This window comes from Arvicola amphibius, chromosome 9 (genome assembly GCF_903992535.2).
Source record: "Arvicola amphibius chromosome 9, mArvAmp1.2, whole genome shotgun sequence".
In the NCBI taxonomy this organism is placed as follows: Eukaryota; Metazoa; Chordata; class Mammalia; order Rodentia; family Cricetidae; genus Arvicola; species Arvicola amphibius.
In genome coordinates this window covers 70985363-70998852 of record NC_052055.2, presented here as the reverse complement: position 1 = coordinate 70998852, position 13490 = coordinate 70985363, and the positions used below count along the sequence as shown (strand labels likewise).

Sequence of the window (13490 nt, the reverse complement as noted above, 5' to 3'; positions counted from 1 at the left end):
TGCGCCTCCAATTGGCCCTAACTCTTACAAACCTGCCTGACAACCAGGCGCCGCCTCCTCGGATTGGTCATTGGAGCCAAGCTGCTTCCTTTTTTTCTCATTGGAAAGAAAGAGTACAAACCGCCAGGGTTCGGCTCCCAGAATTGGCTGGAGGGGAAAGTCCCGCCCTAGAGAGGGTCGGGCTTTGTGAAGGAGGCGGGGCCATGGGGAAACCCGAGCTTGGCTGGCAATGCTGCTCTCCGGCGTCGCCTGTGCGTCGTCCTCTGCTATTCTTCATCCCTTGAAGCGCTGCTCCTTCCCTCCAGAAGTGGCTCTCACAATTTCCCCTGCTCTGCTACCCGCCCTGCCTTGTCCGAACTTGAGGAAAGAGGCCCTAACACGAAAGGGCACCTTTCTTCACAGGAGTTTAAGTAGCTCAAATTGCACATGTCAAATTGATAGAGAAGGCTCCCAAGGGTCCTCCTGTGCATTTATCAAGTCTGTCCTAGTTCACAGTTGCAGAGGAGCAGAGGGGAAGCCTATCAGCAATGAACCCCACTAAAATAAAATGAGAATCCCTAGTTCGCTGCAGCTTCAAGACGTGGGTCCCGGTACCTTCTGCGAGGATGCTGGACTCGGTAAAACAGTTGCATTTGAGCCACTGAGAATGAAGTGGAAAAGTAGCCTCATGGTTCAGTGTCCCAGAAAACCTACTCCTTACCTGTGCCGCCGCCGCACCCAAGCTGGTGTTCTAGTAGATGAGACTGGGTTCTTGCCCTCAGGAATTTCCCTCTCTGATGAGGAACACAGATTTGTATATGATGATTAAAATACAATGCCATAAATTACACACACCTGAGAGTGGTATGGAGGAATATATTTTAGTTACCCCAGGAGCCAACAGACTGCATTAAGAAACTGGAGGTCCATCAAAAATAAACCTGTGGGAACTGGGTGTGGTGTCTTACCCCTGTAATCCCAGCACCTGGAAGGTGCAGGAGAGTCAGAAGTTACAGACCAGGCTTAGCTATAGCTAGTTCAAGGCCAGTTTGAACTACACTAAGACCTTGTCTCAAAACAACAAAAACAAAACAACAATAACAAAAAACTCAACGAGTAAAAAGTTAAAAATAAGCCTATAGCTACTTGTCCCGAATGTAAGAGGCCTTGGATTCCTGCGCAGCACAAATAACAAAAGAATAAGTAGTCAATGATCCCTACATAAAGAGCAGTACCCATAAGAATTGGACAGATATAGGCTAGAGAGATGGCCCAATGGTTAAAAGCACCTGGGGTTCTTCCAGAGGACGTGAGTCCAGTTCCCAGCACCCATATTAGCTAGTTCACAACTGCCTTTAACTCCAGCTCGAGGGGCTCTGATATCCTCTTCTAGACTCTGTAGGTACCTGCACACTTATACACACACACACACACACACACACACACACACACACACGTATGCACGCACTCATGCATGCACGCACATACACATAATTTAAAATTCTTTAAACAGAATGGGAAAGATCCGCTGGAGACATGGTTGGTGGTTAAGAGTACTTCCAGAGAACCTGAATTAGGTTCCAGAACCCACATCAGTTGGTTCACAAAGGCCTGTAACTCCAGCTCCAGAGGATCTGACGCCCTCTTCTGGCTCCCATGAACACCTGCACATAGGTGGCATACACTCACACAAACACATATTAAACAAAAAAATTGAAAACAAATGAAAATGAGGTGATGGGATCAGGAGATGTGTACAGTCAGCAGGATTTGGTGAGTCACTGGAGGGGGGGGCGATGGTACACGAGGAAGGGTGACTTTCCTAAGTGAAGAAAGATGGCCAGAGGAATCATAATGCTGTCATAATGACAGAGGTAGTAAGGACAGGCCAGACACAGACAGAGTGTGATAAATACTGAATAGTAACACCTTGATTTTGCAATTAGGAGGTGTCTGGTGATCTTTGCCAGAGAAGTTTATAATGGGTTGAAGAGTGAGTATGAGGGAAGAACACCGTGTGGGATCCTGGCTCTATACACAAATGGCTTTAAGCTTTACCACTAACAGTGAGTTCAAGGCAACACACAGTGAACTGCCTTTCTACTATGATCTGCAGGGGAGCATCCTGGGAGGAAAGATGGTTATTTGTATCTGGAGTGTAACTGAAGCAGGGCAACAAATCTCCTTGCCCATACCCAAAGCCTCAAAATGCACTGTAGTCCTGAGGCACAGAGCTTACCTGTAACTATGTATCCTCTTTAAACCTACAGTCCTCCGTTTCTCTAGGAAGCAGGGGACAGAGACATACAGTTAGGATGAAAATGAAATTTTCCATTTGTGTGAATCGAGTCCCCAGGGTCTTTTTATAGTTCTTGCTACAGGGTCTTGCTGTGCATCTCAGGCTGGCCTTGAACTTGAATTCTTGTTCCTCAGCCTCCAAAGTGCTGAGTTTACTGATGAGCAGCACCATGTGCAGTCCTAGTAGCTTTTTTTTATGCTGTTTTGCAATTTGAAATGAGGGACTGGGATTGCAGCTCAGTGGTACAGTGCTTGCCAAACATGTGTGAGGCCCTGGGCTTAAGCCCCATGTATAGGTAAGCAACGATTTACCAGGCATGATGGTGCACAGCTATGATTCTCACACTCAAGAGACTGAGGAGGGATTACCATGAGTTCAAGACCATCCAGGGATAGATGGTAAAACTCTGTTTCCTGTCTCAAAACATAAGGAAAAGGCTGGGCATGGTGGAACATTTTTTTGTTATTGTTGTTTTTGTTTTGTTTTGTTTTGTTTTGTTTTTTGAGACAGGGTTTCTTTGTAGCTTTGGAGCCTGTCCTGGAACTAGCTCTTGTAGACCAGGCTGCCCTCAAACTCACAGAGACCCACCTGCCTCTGCCTCCCTAGTGCTGGGATTAAAGGCCTGCTCCATCACTGCCTGGTGGAACATGCCTTTAATCCTAGCACTCAGGAGGCAGAGGTAGGCGGGTTTCTGTGATCAAAGCCAGCCTGGTCTACAGATTGAGTTCTAGGACAGCCAGGGCTGTTACAGAGAGAAACCCTGTCTCTAAAAACTGAAGAAAAAACAATTAAGAGAAATCCAGGCATGGCAGAGAATTCCAGTACTTGAGAGGTGGATGGGGAAGGATCATACATAGTGAGCTCAAGACCAGCCCTCAAGAACTGAGAAAGAAGGGCTGTGAAGCAGAGGTGCTCGAACTCCTCTCTACCTCGCTGTGACAGGGTGTTAGAGACGGGTTCCAAACTAGTTTGTATTATGCCAAATAAACCTTGCTTATTACAGTCTGGGGAAAAAAAAGATGGGGAAGTCATTTTCATCACTAGTGCTTGTGGCAAAAGCCTGAGAACCTGAGTTCAGTATTCAAGAGGCCACCCCAGCATCCACTTAAAAACCCTGGGATTTGGTGTCACCCATTAGGAATCCCTGCAATGACAGGGTAGAGACAGAAGGATTCCTCTGGTTTGCTGGTCAGCCAGGCAAGCTCTAGGTACAGTGAGAAACCCTGTCTCAAAAAAATTTGTAGAAAGCAATTTCAGAAGACACTTGTGTTCCATAACAGTTTCCTCCCAATGTCAGGAGGTGGTGGCGCACGCCTTTAATCCCAGCACTTGGGAGGCAGAGGCAGACAGATCTCTGTGAGTTTGAGGCCAGCCTGGTCTACAAGAGCTAATTCTACAAGAGCTAGTTCCAGGACAGGCTTCAAAGCAACACAGAGAAACCCTGTCTCGAAAAACCATCTCAAAAATAAAACAAAACAAAATTTTCATCCTGTAGGAAGCTCTGTAAACAGGAAGGTAAACAACTCAAAACAACTTCAGGAAGTCCCTGAAACTGATCAGATTCACTAGGCCCCTCCCTGCCAGAGTAAGGCACAAAATCTGGGAGTCCCTCTCAGAACTGAAGTCAAGCTGCAAAGACGACTCTCAGACATGATCCACTGCCTGGAAGAATCACAAACCAGCCAAGCAGCCTCGAAGAGGTTAGGACCAACTAAGGAATCTGGAAAGGACACTCTCCCCTGTGTTGAACTGCCTGCAGGCTGTGCAGTGTGCTCCAGTTTCCCAGTTCTTGAGTGAGCTTTGGTGATGCAGCTGTCTTTAAGTCATTTCTGCTCATGTAAGTAACCCACTTACACTCCTGTAAGCGACTGCAGTAAAGCGTGTTAGTTCACCAAGCTGGCGTTTGTTGGTGTCTGCGCCTTGGTCTGTCGTGGGATCCCTATATGGCACGAGAAGACGTGTGTTGCGTCTCCCCTGGAAAAGTTTTGTCACACAGCCTGATCCTAACACATGATTCCACATGAATGTTCACATATGTGCTTAAGTAAGATTACACATGAACACATGCACATACAAAAAAATAGAATGGACAATTCCATTTGAGACAAGTTCTCATGTATCCAAGGCTGGCTCAAACTCACTTTGTAGCTGTTACCGCTACCTATCAAATGCTAGGAAGACAGGAGTGTACCGTCAGACCCGGTTCCAAACCCAAGGCCTCACCATTGCCAGATAAGCACTCCACTGACTGAGTTACGTCCCCAGTCCAATTTCGATTTCTGAACTAAGGTATTTCCAGGAGCTATAATTAGAAATCAAAATATTTTCTCATCTTCCTGGGGATAAAAACACCTTAATACATAATTCGGTTGTCTGACATTCAGATTTTTCAAGAATGTATTCTATATAAAACAGAAGACTATCTCAAGAAGCTCGACTGTAAAGAAAGGGGAGAGAGTTCGACAGTAGCTGGAAGACAAGACGAGATTCAGAAAAAGGAAACAGCCACCATCCAAAAGATTGATTAAATGTATTTGTTTGTTTGTTTTTTCGAGACAGGGTTTCTCTGTGTAACAGCCTTAGCTGTCCTGGAACTCACTTTGTAGACCAGGCTGGCCTCAAACTCACAGAGATCCGCCTGCCTCTGCTTCCCAAGTGCTGGGATTAAAGGCTTGCGCCACCACCACCCGGCTTGTAACTGCTAATTAGAAATGTGACCTATCACTGAATGTAATGGAGCAGTAGCGTGAAGACAGAGATGAAATCTAAGTAACAGTACAGCTGTTGGCTCAGGTCCCATCACAGAAGCCTCCAACCCTTTCCTTTTGCTGCCGCCTTCCCTCCTCTGCGGAAGAAACAGAGAGTGGGTTTCCGAGGATTGGTAGGACAGAGCAGCGGGTTGGAGGGGAAGGGTGAACTGCTCAATCTTAAAGTTTGGTGGGAGCAAGACAGTGAACACGAAGGACCCACGCCGCTGGAACATGGGGGGGGGGGGGCTCTGTGTCGGCTGTGTGGGGACAGACAGATGTGGCAGCACCAAACGGGGCTACATGAATCACATGCAGTAATTCAGTCAGCAGCCACTACATAACTGCATACGTATAAATTCAAGCATGTTTAGGACAGTTTTATAATCCTGCCCACTTCCTCTAACAACGTTCCCCGCAACCCTCAATGCCTACAGCTGAGTGGGACAAATTAAGATTCCCTCAGAAAAAAACAAACAAAGAAACAAAAACAAAAACGGGACTCCTTCCACTTTTCACACCAATTACTCTTGATCAGTAAAATACTGAGTGCGTGTTACAGTGCATGCTAACTGAGAGGGCGTTATTTCCCCTACCGAAAAGCAAAAGCAAATTCTCCTAAATGCAGACTCAAAAGACGCATGCGTCGGCGATTACGGAGGCGGCGGTCGAACCTGCCGGCTCACAGTCCATCTTCCCAGGGGCCGACGCTGTCACCGACGCCCCGCCCACTTTCCTGCCGGAAGCGGAAACGCCTCTCGCGCCCGGGAGTTTTCCGGTCGCCAGTTCCGGAAGTGGAGGTGCTCACTTCTCTGTGGCCATGGCGGTAGCTGTCTTACGCGTCCTGGAACCCTTCCCGACTGAGACGCCACCGTTGTCGGTGCTGTTGCCGCCCGGGGGCCCGTGGTCTGCGACAGGGCTGGGCCTGGTGCTTGCGCTGCGGCCGGCGAGCGAAAGTCCTGCGGGGCCCGCGCTGCTCGTTGCGGCCCTGGAAGCTCCGGTCCCCCAGAACGAGCAGCGCGGGCCCGGGCCTCCGCAGCTGCTGGTGAGCCGCGCGTTGCTGCGGCTCCTGGCGCTAGGCCCCGGGGCGCGAGTGCGAGCGCGGCCTGTGCGGCGGCCTCCGGCGCTAGGCTGGGCGCTGCTCGGCACGTCTCCCGGGCCTGGGCTTGGGCCTCGGGTCGGACCGCTGCTGGTGCGCCGCGGGGAGACCCTGCCCGTTCCCGGTTCGCGAGTGCTGGAGACGCGGCCGGCCTTGCAAGGGCTGCTGGGCCCAGGGACGCGGCTAGCTGTAACTGAGCTCCGCGGGCGGGCCACACTGGGCCCTGAGAGCAGTGACCACAGCTGTCCCCCACCCCCGCCTGTGGTATCCTCCTTTGCCTTTTCCCACGCAATTCGGCAACTTAAAGGAGTTTTGGGAGGGACTGGAGACGCACTGGGTGTGAGCCGAAGCTGTCTCCGGGGTCTCGGGCTCTTCCAGGGCGAATGGGTATGGGTGGCCCGGGTCGGAGAGATACCAAACCCTTCCCAGCCGCACTTGGCTAAAGTACAGGTCCTAGAACCTCGCTGGGACCTGTCCGAGAGACTGGGACCCAGCTCTGGGCAGCTGGGAGAGCCACTTGCTGACCAACTGGTGTTTGTGCCGCCTACTCTGGCTTTTAATCTCGGCTGTGACCCCCTGGAAGTGGGAGAGCTCAGACTTCAGGTCAGGAGTGCTTCCTTTTCCTCTGCTCCTTTATCTGCCGTAACTGAAGTGGAAGATTAGCTGTAGAATTTAGGTTCCCTGTGCCTTAGTCCTAGACTTTGCACTTACGGTCTCTTGGCCTTGTTTACACATTCTGTATTGTCATACTGTGTTTCCCCAGCGTAGTGGTTCATGGGAAGAGCTGCCATGTGTTAGGTGAAAGGTGAGGTTCACTGCCAAGTACCAGATGTGCATATGCTTGCTTACGCTAATCGGTAACTGGGTTGCTACGTTAGGACGGTGCCTTTGCCTTATGCTTTTCCTTGACTTCCTATTCTGTCTGATAAAATTTTACCTAGAAATGAAAACCTAAATCCTTTTATGATCTTGGTGCCATAACCTTAACATCATTTCTTTCCCCCTCTAGCCACTTGAGTCTTTGTTAGGATATTTATCTTATTCTTTTTATGATTACTTAATCTTTGTTAGGATATTTATCTTATTCTTTTTATGATTACTTAATCCGTCTAGTCCTCAATCACATTGTAAATTCCTTGAAAGGGCTCTTTGTTATCTTTGTTATCTGGTATTTAATATCTTATTAAATATATTTAAGAGATCTTCTTGAAGTGTTTTGGTTTCTGCCTTTACTTTTAAAAATACAGTTGTGCTTGGGAGCAGGGCACATACAGTTTAGTTTCTAAGCATAAGTACACTTGAAATTAGTTAACTAGCTAAAACAACACCAGTTCCTGAGTTGGTTTGGTGTCCAGTGGTTGTGTAAAAGCAGCACACGTCCATCAGTGTAGAAACTTGTGAGTTGATACTGTGACATGGGGCTAGGGTGTGGCTCAGTGAAAGAGCACTTGTCTAGCCCCTGAGGAGTTCTGGATCCGTTCCTAGCACCCAAGCACACCAACCCGAGAAGTCCCTCTGTGAGTTAGTGGCTGTGGGTTCCTTCTGACTGAAGAAACAGCTGAAACAGCCCTTTAGCTTGGTAAGGCTGTATCTAAAGCTGGCTGTGGTGGCCGGTATCCGTAGTCCGAGAACTGAGAAGCTGAGGCAGGAAAATCGCTGAGTTGATGGTCAGCCTGAGCTGTGGAAAGAGACAACAAAACCATATCCTTTTCCCACGGCCAGAATTCAGTATCTCCTCAAAGAACACTTAGTACCAATTCCAGCAGCTTCCTAGTGGCATTCAAAGAGCTTGTAGGGGCAGGGCATGGTGATGCTTGCCTATAATCCCAACACTTGGGAGGTAGAGACTGGAGGACTAAATTCAAGAGCTCTCCCACCAACCTAGGTGCCATAGGCTCCTTGAAACCGTGTCTCAAAAACAAACAGGACTCACAGAAATGCATTTCTTTGCCCCTCACTGGCTTTGGGCTGACAGGCCCCGAAAGTCTCTCTTTACAGATAACTTTTTGGAACCAGAATCACGAAAAGTAAACATGGCTTCTTAGTACACATTACAAGGAGAACTTGTTTTCTAAGGACAACAGAGATATGCAGTTTGGCAACATCAGGATGCTAGGCTTGATATTGTAAAGACAAAAGGCAGATGTAGACACTGGCTGCTAAGGGTGAAACCTTGGAGGTAAGGTGGTGATTGTCTCTCCATTAGAGATACTCAGAAGGCTCCATCAGCCCTGAAGACAGAGGAAGCTGTTCACTGCTGGCTGAGCCTCCGTTTGCTAGAGAGTTACACATTGAAATTGTGTCCTCGCCTCACTACAGCGCTAACGGGAACTATGACCGCGTTCTTTACCGGCACTTTCGCACACCCAGGTTAGCCTCTTCTCACCTTGTCCCTCTCCTCCCATCCTGTACCCCAGGGCTACCGGCTTTAACTGCATTATCGCCAGCCACTCCTGTGTCAGAGAGTCTTGGAATGACTATGAGCTGGCTTGAACACTCTAAGAAAATAGGACTGTTTGGTCAAGAACACTCCAAAAGAGCCAGGTGCACTCGCCATCTCTAGTCTCTGACCCCATTTCTAGTTCGCCATCATTTCCCCAACTCAATTTAAGTCTTAATTGTTCCCAAGATAACTGGAAGCTTTGGTCTTATTGGGAATAGGCCCAGGTGTGTCAGGTACGGTCCTGACACCCCCACCGTGAGCTGATGGAGGCCACTGATGTGTTGTTGCAGGGTGGTCCAGGAAGGGGATGTTCTGTGTGTATCAACAGCTGGGCAAGTGGAGACTCTGGAAGGACACCTGGAGAAACTGCCCAGGTACACCCCTGCCTCCTCATGTGTAGTCCAGAGTCGTAAGCCAAGTGCAGTGTGCAGTCTCCGCCCAATCTGTGTGGAATACAGCTTTGTGCTAAAGGATGTTTGTTCTGCTGGAGAGAGGGAAAAACCTTGTGGTTCCCAAGTGGACCTGACCAAAGACAGGTTAAGAACCACTGCCTAGGGCTGGGGTGTAAGTAGTGGTGAAGTACTTGCCTAGCATGTGTGTGGGGGGGTGTGTTTGATTCCTAGAACGCGCGCACACACACATACTGAGTGAACAACACTTTAGTGGAGCTGGAGCTGCATTAAGTTTGGAGTACTTGCCTGGCTTGACTGGAGGATCGTGGTTCAATCCCCAGCACATACAAGTTGGTGATGGTGGTGCACATCTGTACTTGTAACACTTGGAAAATGGAGGTAGGAAGGTCATGAGTTCAAGGCCAGCCAGGGTCTCATGAAACTCTTCATGGGGAAAAGAAAAGAGAGGACTATGGCCTTCCATAAAGGGAAGGAAATGTAATTGCAGCACAGGCAGTAGTCCTCTATCTTTTCTGGACTTGTTTCCCATTTCCTGTATGTTTATCGTGTGGCGTGTGTGTGTGTGTCAGAGTCTGAACACATGCGTGTGCACTCACATGCGTGTGTGTGTGTCAGAGTCTGAACACATGCGTGTGCACTCATGGTTTCATGCACATGGGTGCCACAGTGCACATATGGAGGTCAGAGGACTACTCTCAGGAGAAGGGTCTCACCTTCAACCTTACAGGGTTTGGGAATAGTACTTAGGTTATTAGGTTTGGGAACCAGTGCCTTTACTTGCTGACCTATCTTGCAGTCCTTCCCTGCTTTTTGTTTTTAGGTTTAGTTAAAAGACTTATTAAGGCAAAGAAAACCCTCGGGAGTACCAGAGACTCTAAGGGAGGATTACTCCCCTCGTGTTTTCATAGGGAGCACAGATGAAAGATAGGCTAGCCCAACTTTAACAACGATTATTCACAACTTTTAGGTTTTCTACCTCATGCTGTGTCCTATGCCAAGAGCTAGACACCCTGCCTGCCAGGAAAGCCTGGCTCATCTTTGTCGGCATCCAGAACTTGATTCTTGTTGGTGCCTGGTGCGCCCTGTGATAGTAACCCTAGTCCACATCAGGGGCTTGGCATCTAGGCTGCTACTTAGCAGTCTCTCCTGCCTCTGGCTCTCTTGTTTAACAAATGCCTAAGGGCCAGTGCTGTGTGTGTGGTGTTGTGGTTGTTGTTAGTGGTGGTGACAGACAGGCTTTATCTGTGTAGCTTTGACTGTCTTGGAACCTGCTCTGTACACCAGGCTGGCCTTGAACTTACAGTGGTGGTGTATTTCTGAGTCAGGGCCTTACTCTGTAGCTCAGAGTAGCCTCAGACTTACTATGCAACCCAGGATGACCTTGAACTTGTAGCAGTTCTCCAGACCCTGAATCCTGAGTACTAGGATTACCATGCCTGACTTAGCTGTTTTGTTTTGAGACAGGATCTCACTATGTATTTCTGGCTGACCTGGAACCCACAGATACTACCTGCCTCTACCTCCCAAATTCTGGGATTAAAGGCATGCACCATCATGCCCAGCTTGACTTGGATTTTTTTTTTATTATGTATACAACATTCTGCCTCCATGTATGCCCGCACGCCAGAAGAGGGCGCCAGATCTCATTACAGATGGTTGTGAGCCACCATGTGGTTCTGACCTCTGGAAGAGCAGCCAGTGCTCTTAACCACTGAGCTATCTCTCCAGCCCTGATTTTTTTTTTAACTTGGATTATTTTATGGGAAAGGGTTTCATGTAGCCCAGGCTAATCTCAAAATCTACATGTGAGGGGCTGGAGAGATGGCTCAGGGGTTAAGAGCATTGCCTGCTCTTCCAAAGGTCCTGAGTTCAATTCCCAGCAACCACATAGTGGCTCACAACCATCTGTAATGAGGTCTGGTGCCCTCTTCCGGCCTTTAGGCATATACACAGACAGAATATTGTATATATAATAATAAATCAAAATCTACATGTGAATGATGGCCTTGAACTTCTGATCTTCCTGCTTCTGCCTCCTGACTTCCAAGGTTAAAGGTGTGCACACACAGTTTTCTGTGGTGCTTTCAAACAGACCCAGGGCTTCATGCTAGCTGCAAGCCGCACTCAGCCTCTTCCTAGTTAGTGACTCAAATTCTTCTGATTCACAGTAACACCAGTTAGGCTAGGCAAGCATTCCACCAACTAAACTCGCAGCCCTGACTTAGTTTTCTGTAGAACTGAAGCCCACTTACACTTCATACTGTCAAAGGAAGCAGGTGGTGGGATATCCTGAGACACACCAAGAGATCATCCTCTGGACTGCTGCTGACCCAGCTGCAGAAACCTGCCTGTCTTCTGGGTGCTGAGCACAGAGCTCTTCATGAGCAGAGCTCAGGGAGTTCAAGGGCACTGTGAGGGAAACCCAGGGAACTCCCTGGATTCCTTAGAAAGGAATCCCGTCATTGATGGGCCTTCTTCAGCTTTCCTGTGCTGTGCTTCAACCAGAGCTACCTGGCAGTTAGCAGTTCCACTGCCCCCTAAGCCCCTGCTCCCTGGTGTTTCAGGACACAACCCAGTGTTCCCTAGTGATGCTCTGGTAGTCTAGATCCCTGAAGTGGAGCACCACCCTCCACTGAAAAAGGTGGTCCCTTCCGAGCTCCCCCCAATGCCATCCCCCATTGCTTCCCTGTGCACTGCTTCTGGGATGTACAGACGAGATTTCTGGTGTGACAGGTGTGAGGCTACACACTCAGCTACAGTAGGCATGGTTTTCTGAACTAGAACTCTGCTCAGACACCAAACTTCCACCTGCATGCACCAAGCTCTAGGCTGGATACACAGCACATACTTTCCCTTATGTTTTCGTTTTGAACACAGCTACTGCCAGCCATAACACTTAGAGAAAATGTATTTGTATTGAGTATGTGTTTGTGAGCACATGTGTGGAGGTGCGCGGGTGTGGAGGTGCGTGTGTGTGTGGAGGTACACGGGTGTGGAGGTACACGGGTGTGAGGTACGCGTGTGTGAGGTGCACGGGTGTGGAGGTATGCGTGTGTGGAAGTGCGCGTGTGTGAGGTACGCTTGTGTGAGGCGCGCGTGTGTGGAGGTGCACGTGTGAGGTGCACGGGTGTGGAGGTGCATGGGTGTGGAGGTGCGCGTGTGTGGAGGTACGTGTGTGTGAGGTGCGCGTGTGGAGTTGCACGGGTGAGGAGGTGCGCGGGTGTGGAGGTGCGCGTGTGTGAGGTGCGTGAGTGTGGAGGTGCACGTGTGTGGAGGTACACGTGTATGGAGGTGCACGGGTGTGGAGGCCCCGAGGTCAGCATCAAGTGTCTTCAATTCCTCTCCATCTTATATTTTGAGACAGGGTCTCTCTGTACTGGGAACTCCGTTTAGGCTAGTCTGGTCTGTCTTGCCCTGGAGTCCGTCTCCTTGTCCTGAGCTTGCTGGGGTTATGGGCAGGTGGCTGTGCCACCCATCTCTTATGTGTTCTAGGACTCTGGACTCTGGCCGGCACAGGTTTTGGTAGTCCTTCACCAGCTGAGCCATCTCCTTTATAAAACACCTCTGCTTTAAAGCACTCCCACTCACCTTTGCTGCCAGAGTGGGCAACCTGGCAAAGATACGACATTTTGAGTAAATGAGTTTTCATTCTCAAGGGTCTCAGAGAGGCCTCAAGTATAATTGTTCCTGGTGTCTCACTGCCTAGGAAGTAAAGGGAGGAGCATTTCATCATGTCTCTGTCTGGGAGACCGAGTTAACTAGCTGCTCTCTGCACTTACCGCTTCCCTGTTAGTAGCATAAGTCCCTCTGATTCCCAGGGACCCTAGGTATGGCTGCTTAGCCCTGGTTATGCCTTCGGAATGCATAAAGTCCAGGTGCCCAACACACCCAGGCCCACCGGACTGGAATCAGGATGAGCCTGTGCTCCGTGGTCTTGTTCTTTCAGAGTATGAAGTAATAGTTTTAACTGCATTTATTTATTTATAAAATGTGTGTTTGGGAGCTTATGGAGGTCAGAGGCCAACTTGTAGGAATCAGTTCTTTCCTGCCATGGACATGCCAAAGTGAACTCGGTCAGGCTTGGTCGTCAGTGCCTTGGTTTGCCAAGCCATCTGGGAGAGACAGAGTTGTGATACTGAGATAGGAAGACCTGGATTACAGCTTAGCCTCTTATGCTTTTGTGGAGTGGGGGAGTTTGAGAAGGGTCTCTCTACGTAGCCTTAGCTGTCCTGGAACTTGCTGTGTAAACCAGGCTGTCCTCAGACTCACAGAGATCCTCTTGCCTCTGCCCCCAGAGTGCTGAAATTAAGGGCGTACGCCACCACTTGAGGCCTTTCTTGCTCTTTTAAAGTGTACAATTCAGCTTATAGTGGCATGTACCCATCATTCTACCTACTTAAAGAGACCGAGACAGAGAGTCACTTGAGATTATGAATTTGAGGCCATTCTAGAAAACACGGAAAGATCTCTTTCAAAACAAATGTATAACTCGATGGTACTTGTTGTAGCT

General features: G+C 49.0%; 1 protein-coding gene across 2 annotated transcripts in view; it reads left to right on the top strand.

The window, feature by feature from the left end:
• The first annotated feature begins 5812 nt into the window (after nucleotides 1-5812).
• The window catches only part of Pex6 (peroxisomal biogenesis factor 6), a 15685-nt gene continuing 8007 nt past the window's right edge, over nucleotides 5813-13490 (top strand). The window contains exons 1-3 of one of the 2 annotated variants that reach the window (XM_038343484.2): nucleotides 5813-6070; nucleotides 8331-8494; nucleotides 8858-8941. In XM_038343484.2, the coding sequence (XP_038199412.1) occupies nucleotides 5846-6070; nucleotides 8331-8494; nucleotides 8858-8941 (473 nt within the window). In that variant the 5' untranslated portion in view covers nucleotides 5813-5845. Of the gene's footprint in view, nucleotides 6728-8330; nucleotides 8495-8857; nucleotides 8942-13490 lie in introns of both variants that reach the window. The other variant, XM_038343483.2, reaches the window with a different exon arrangement.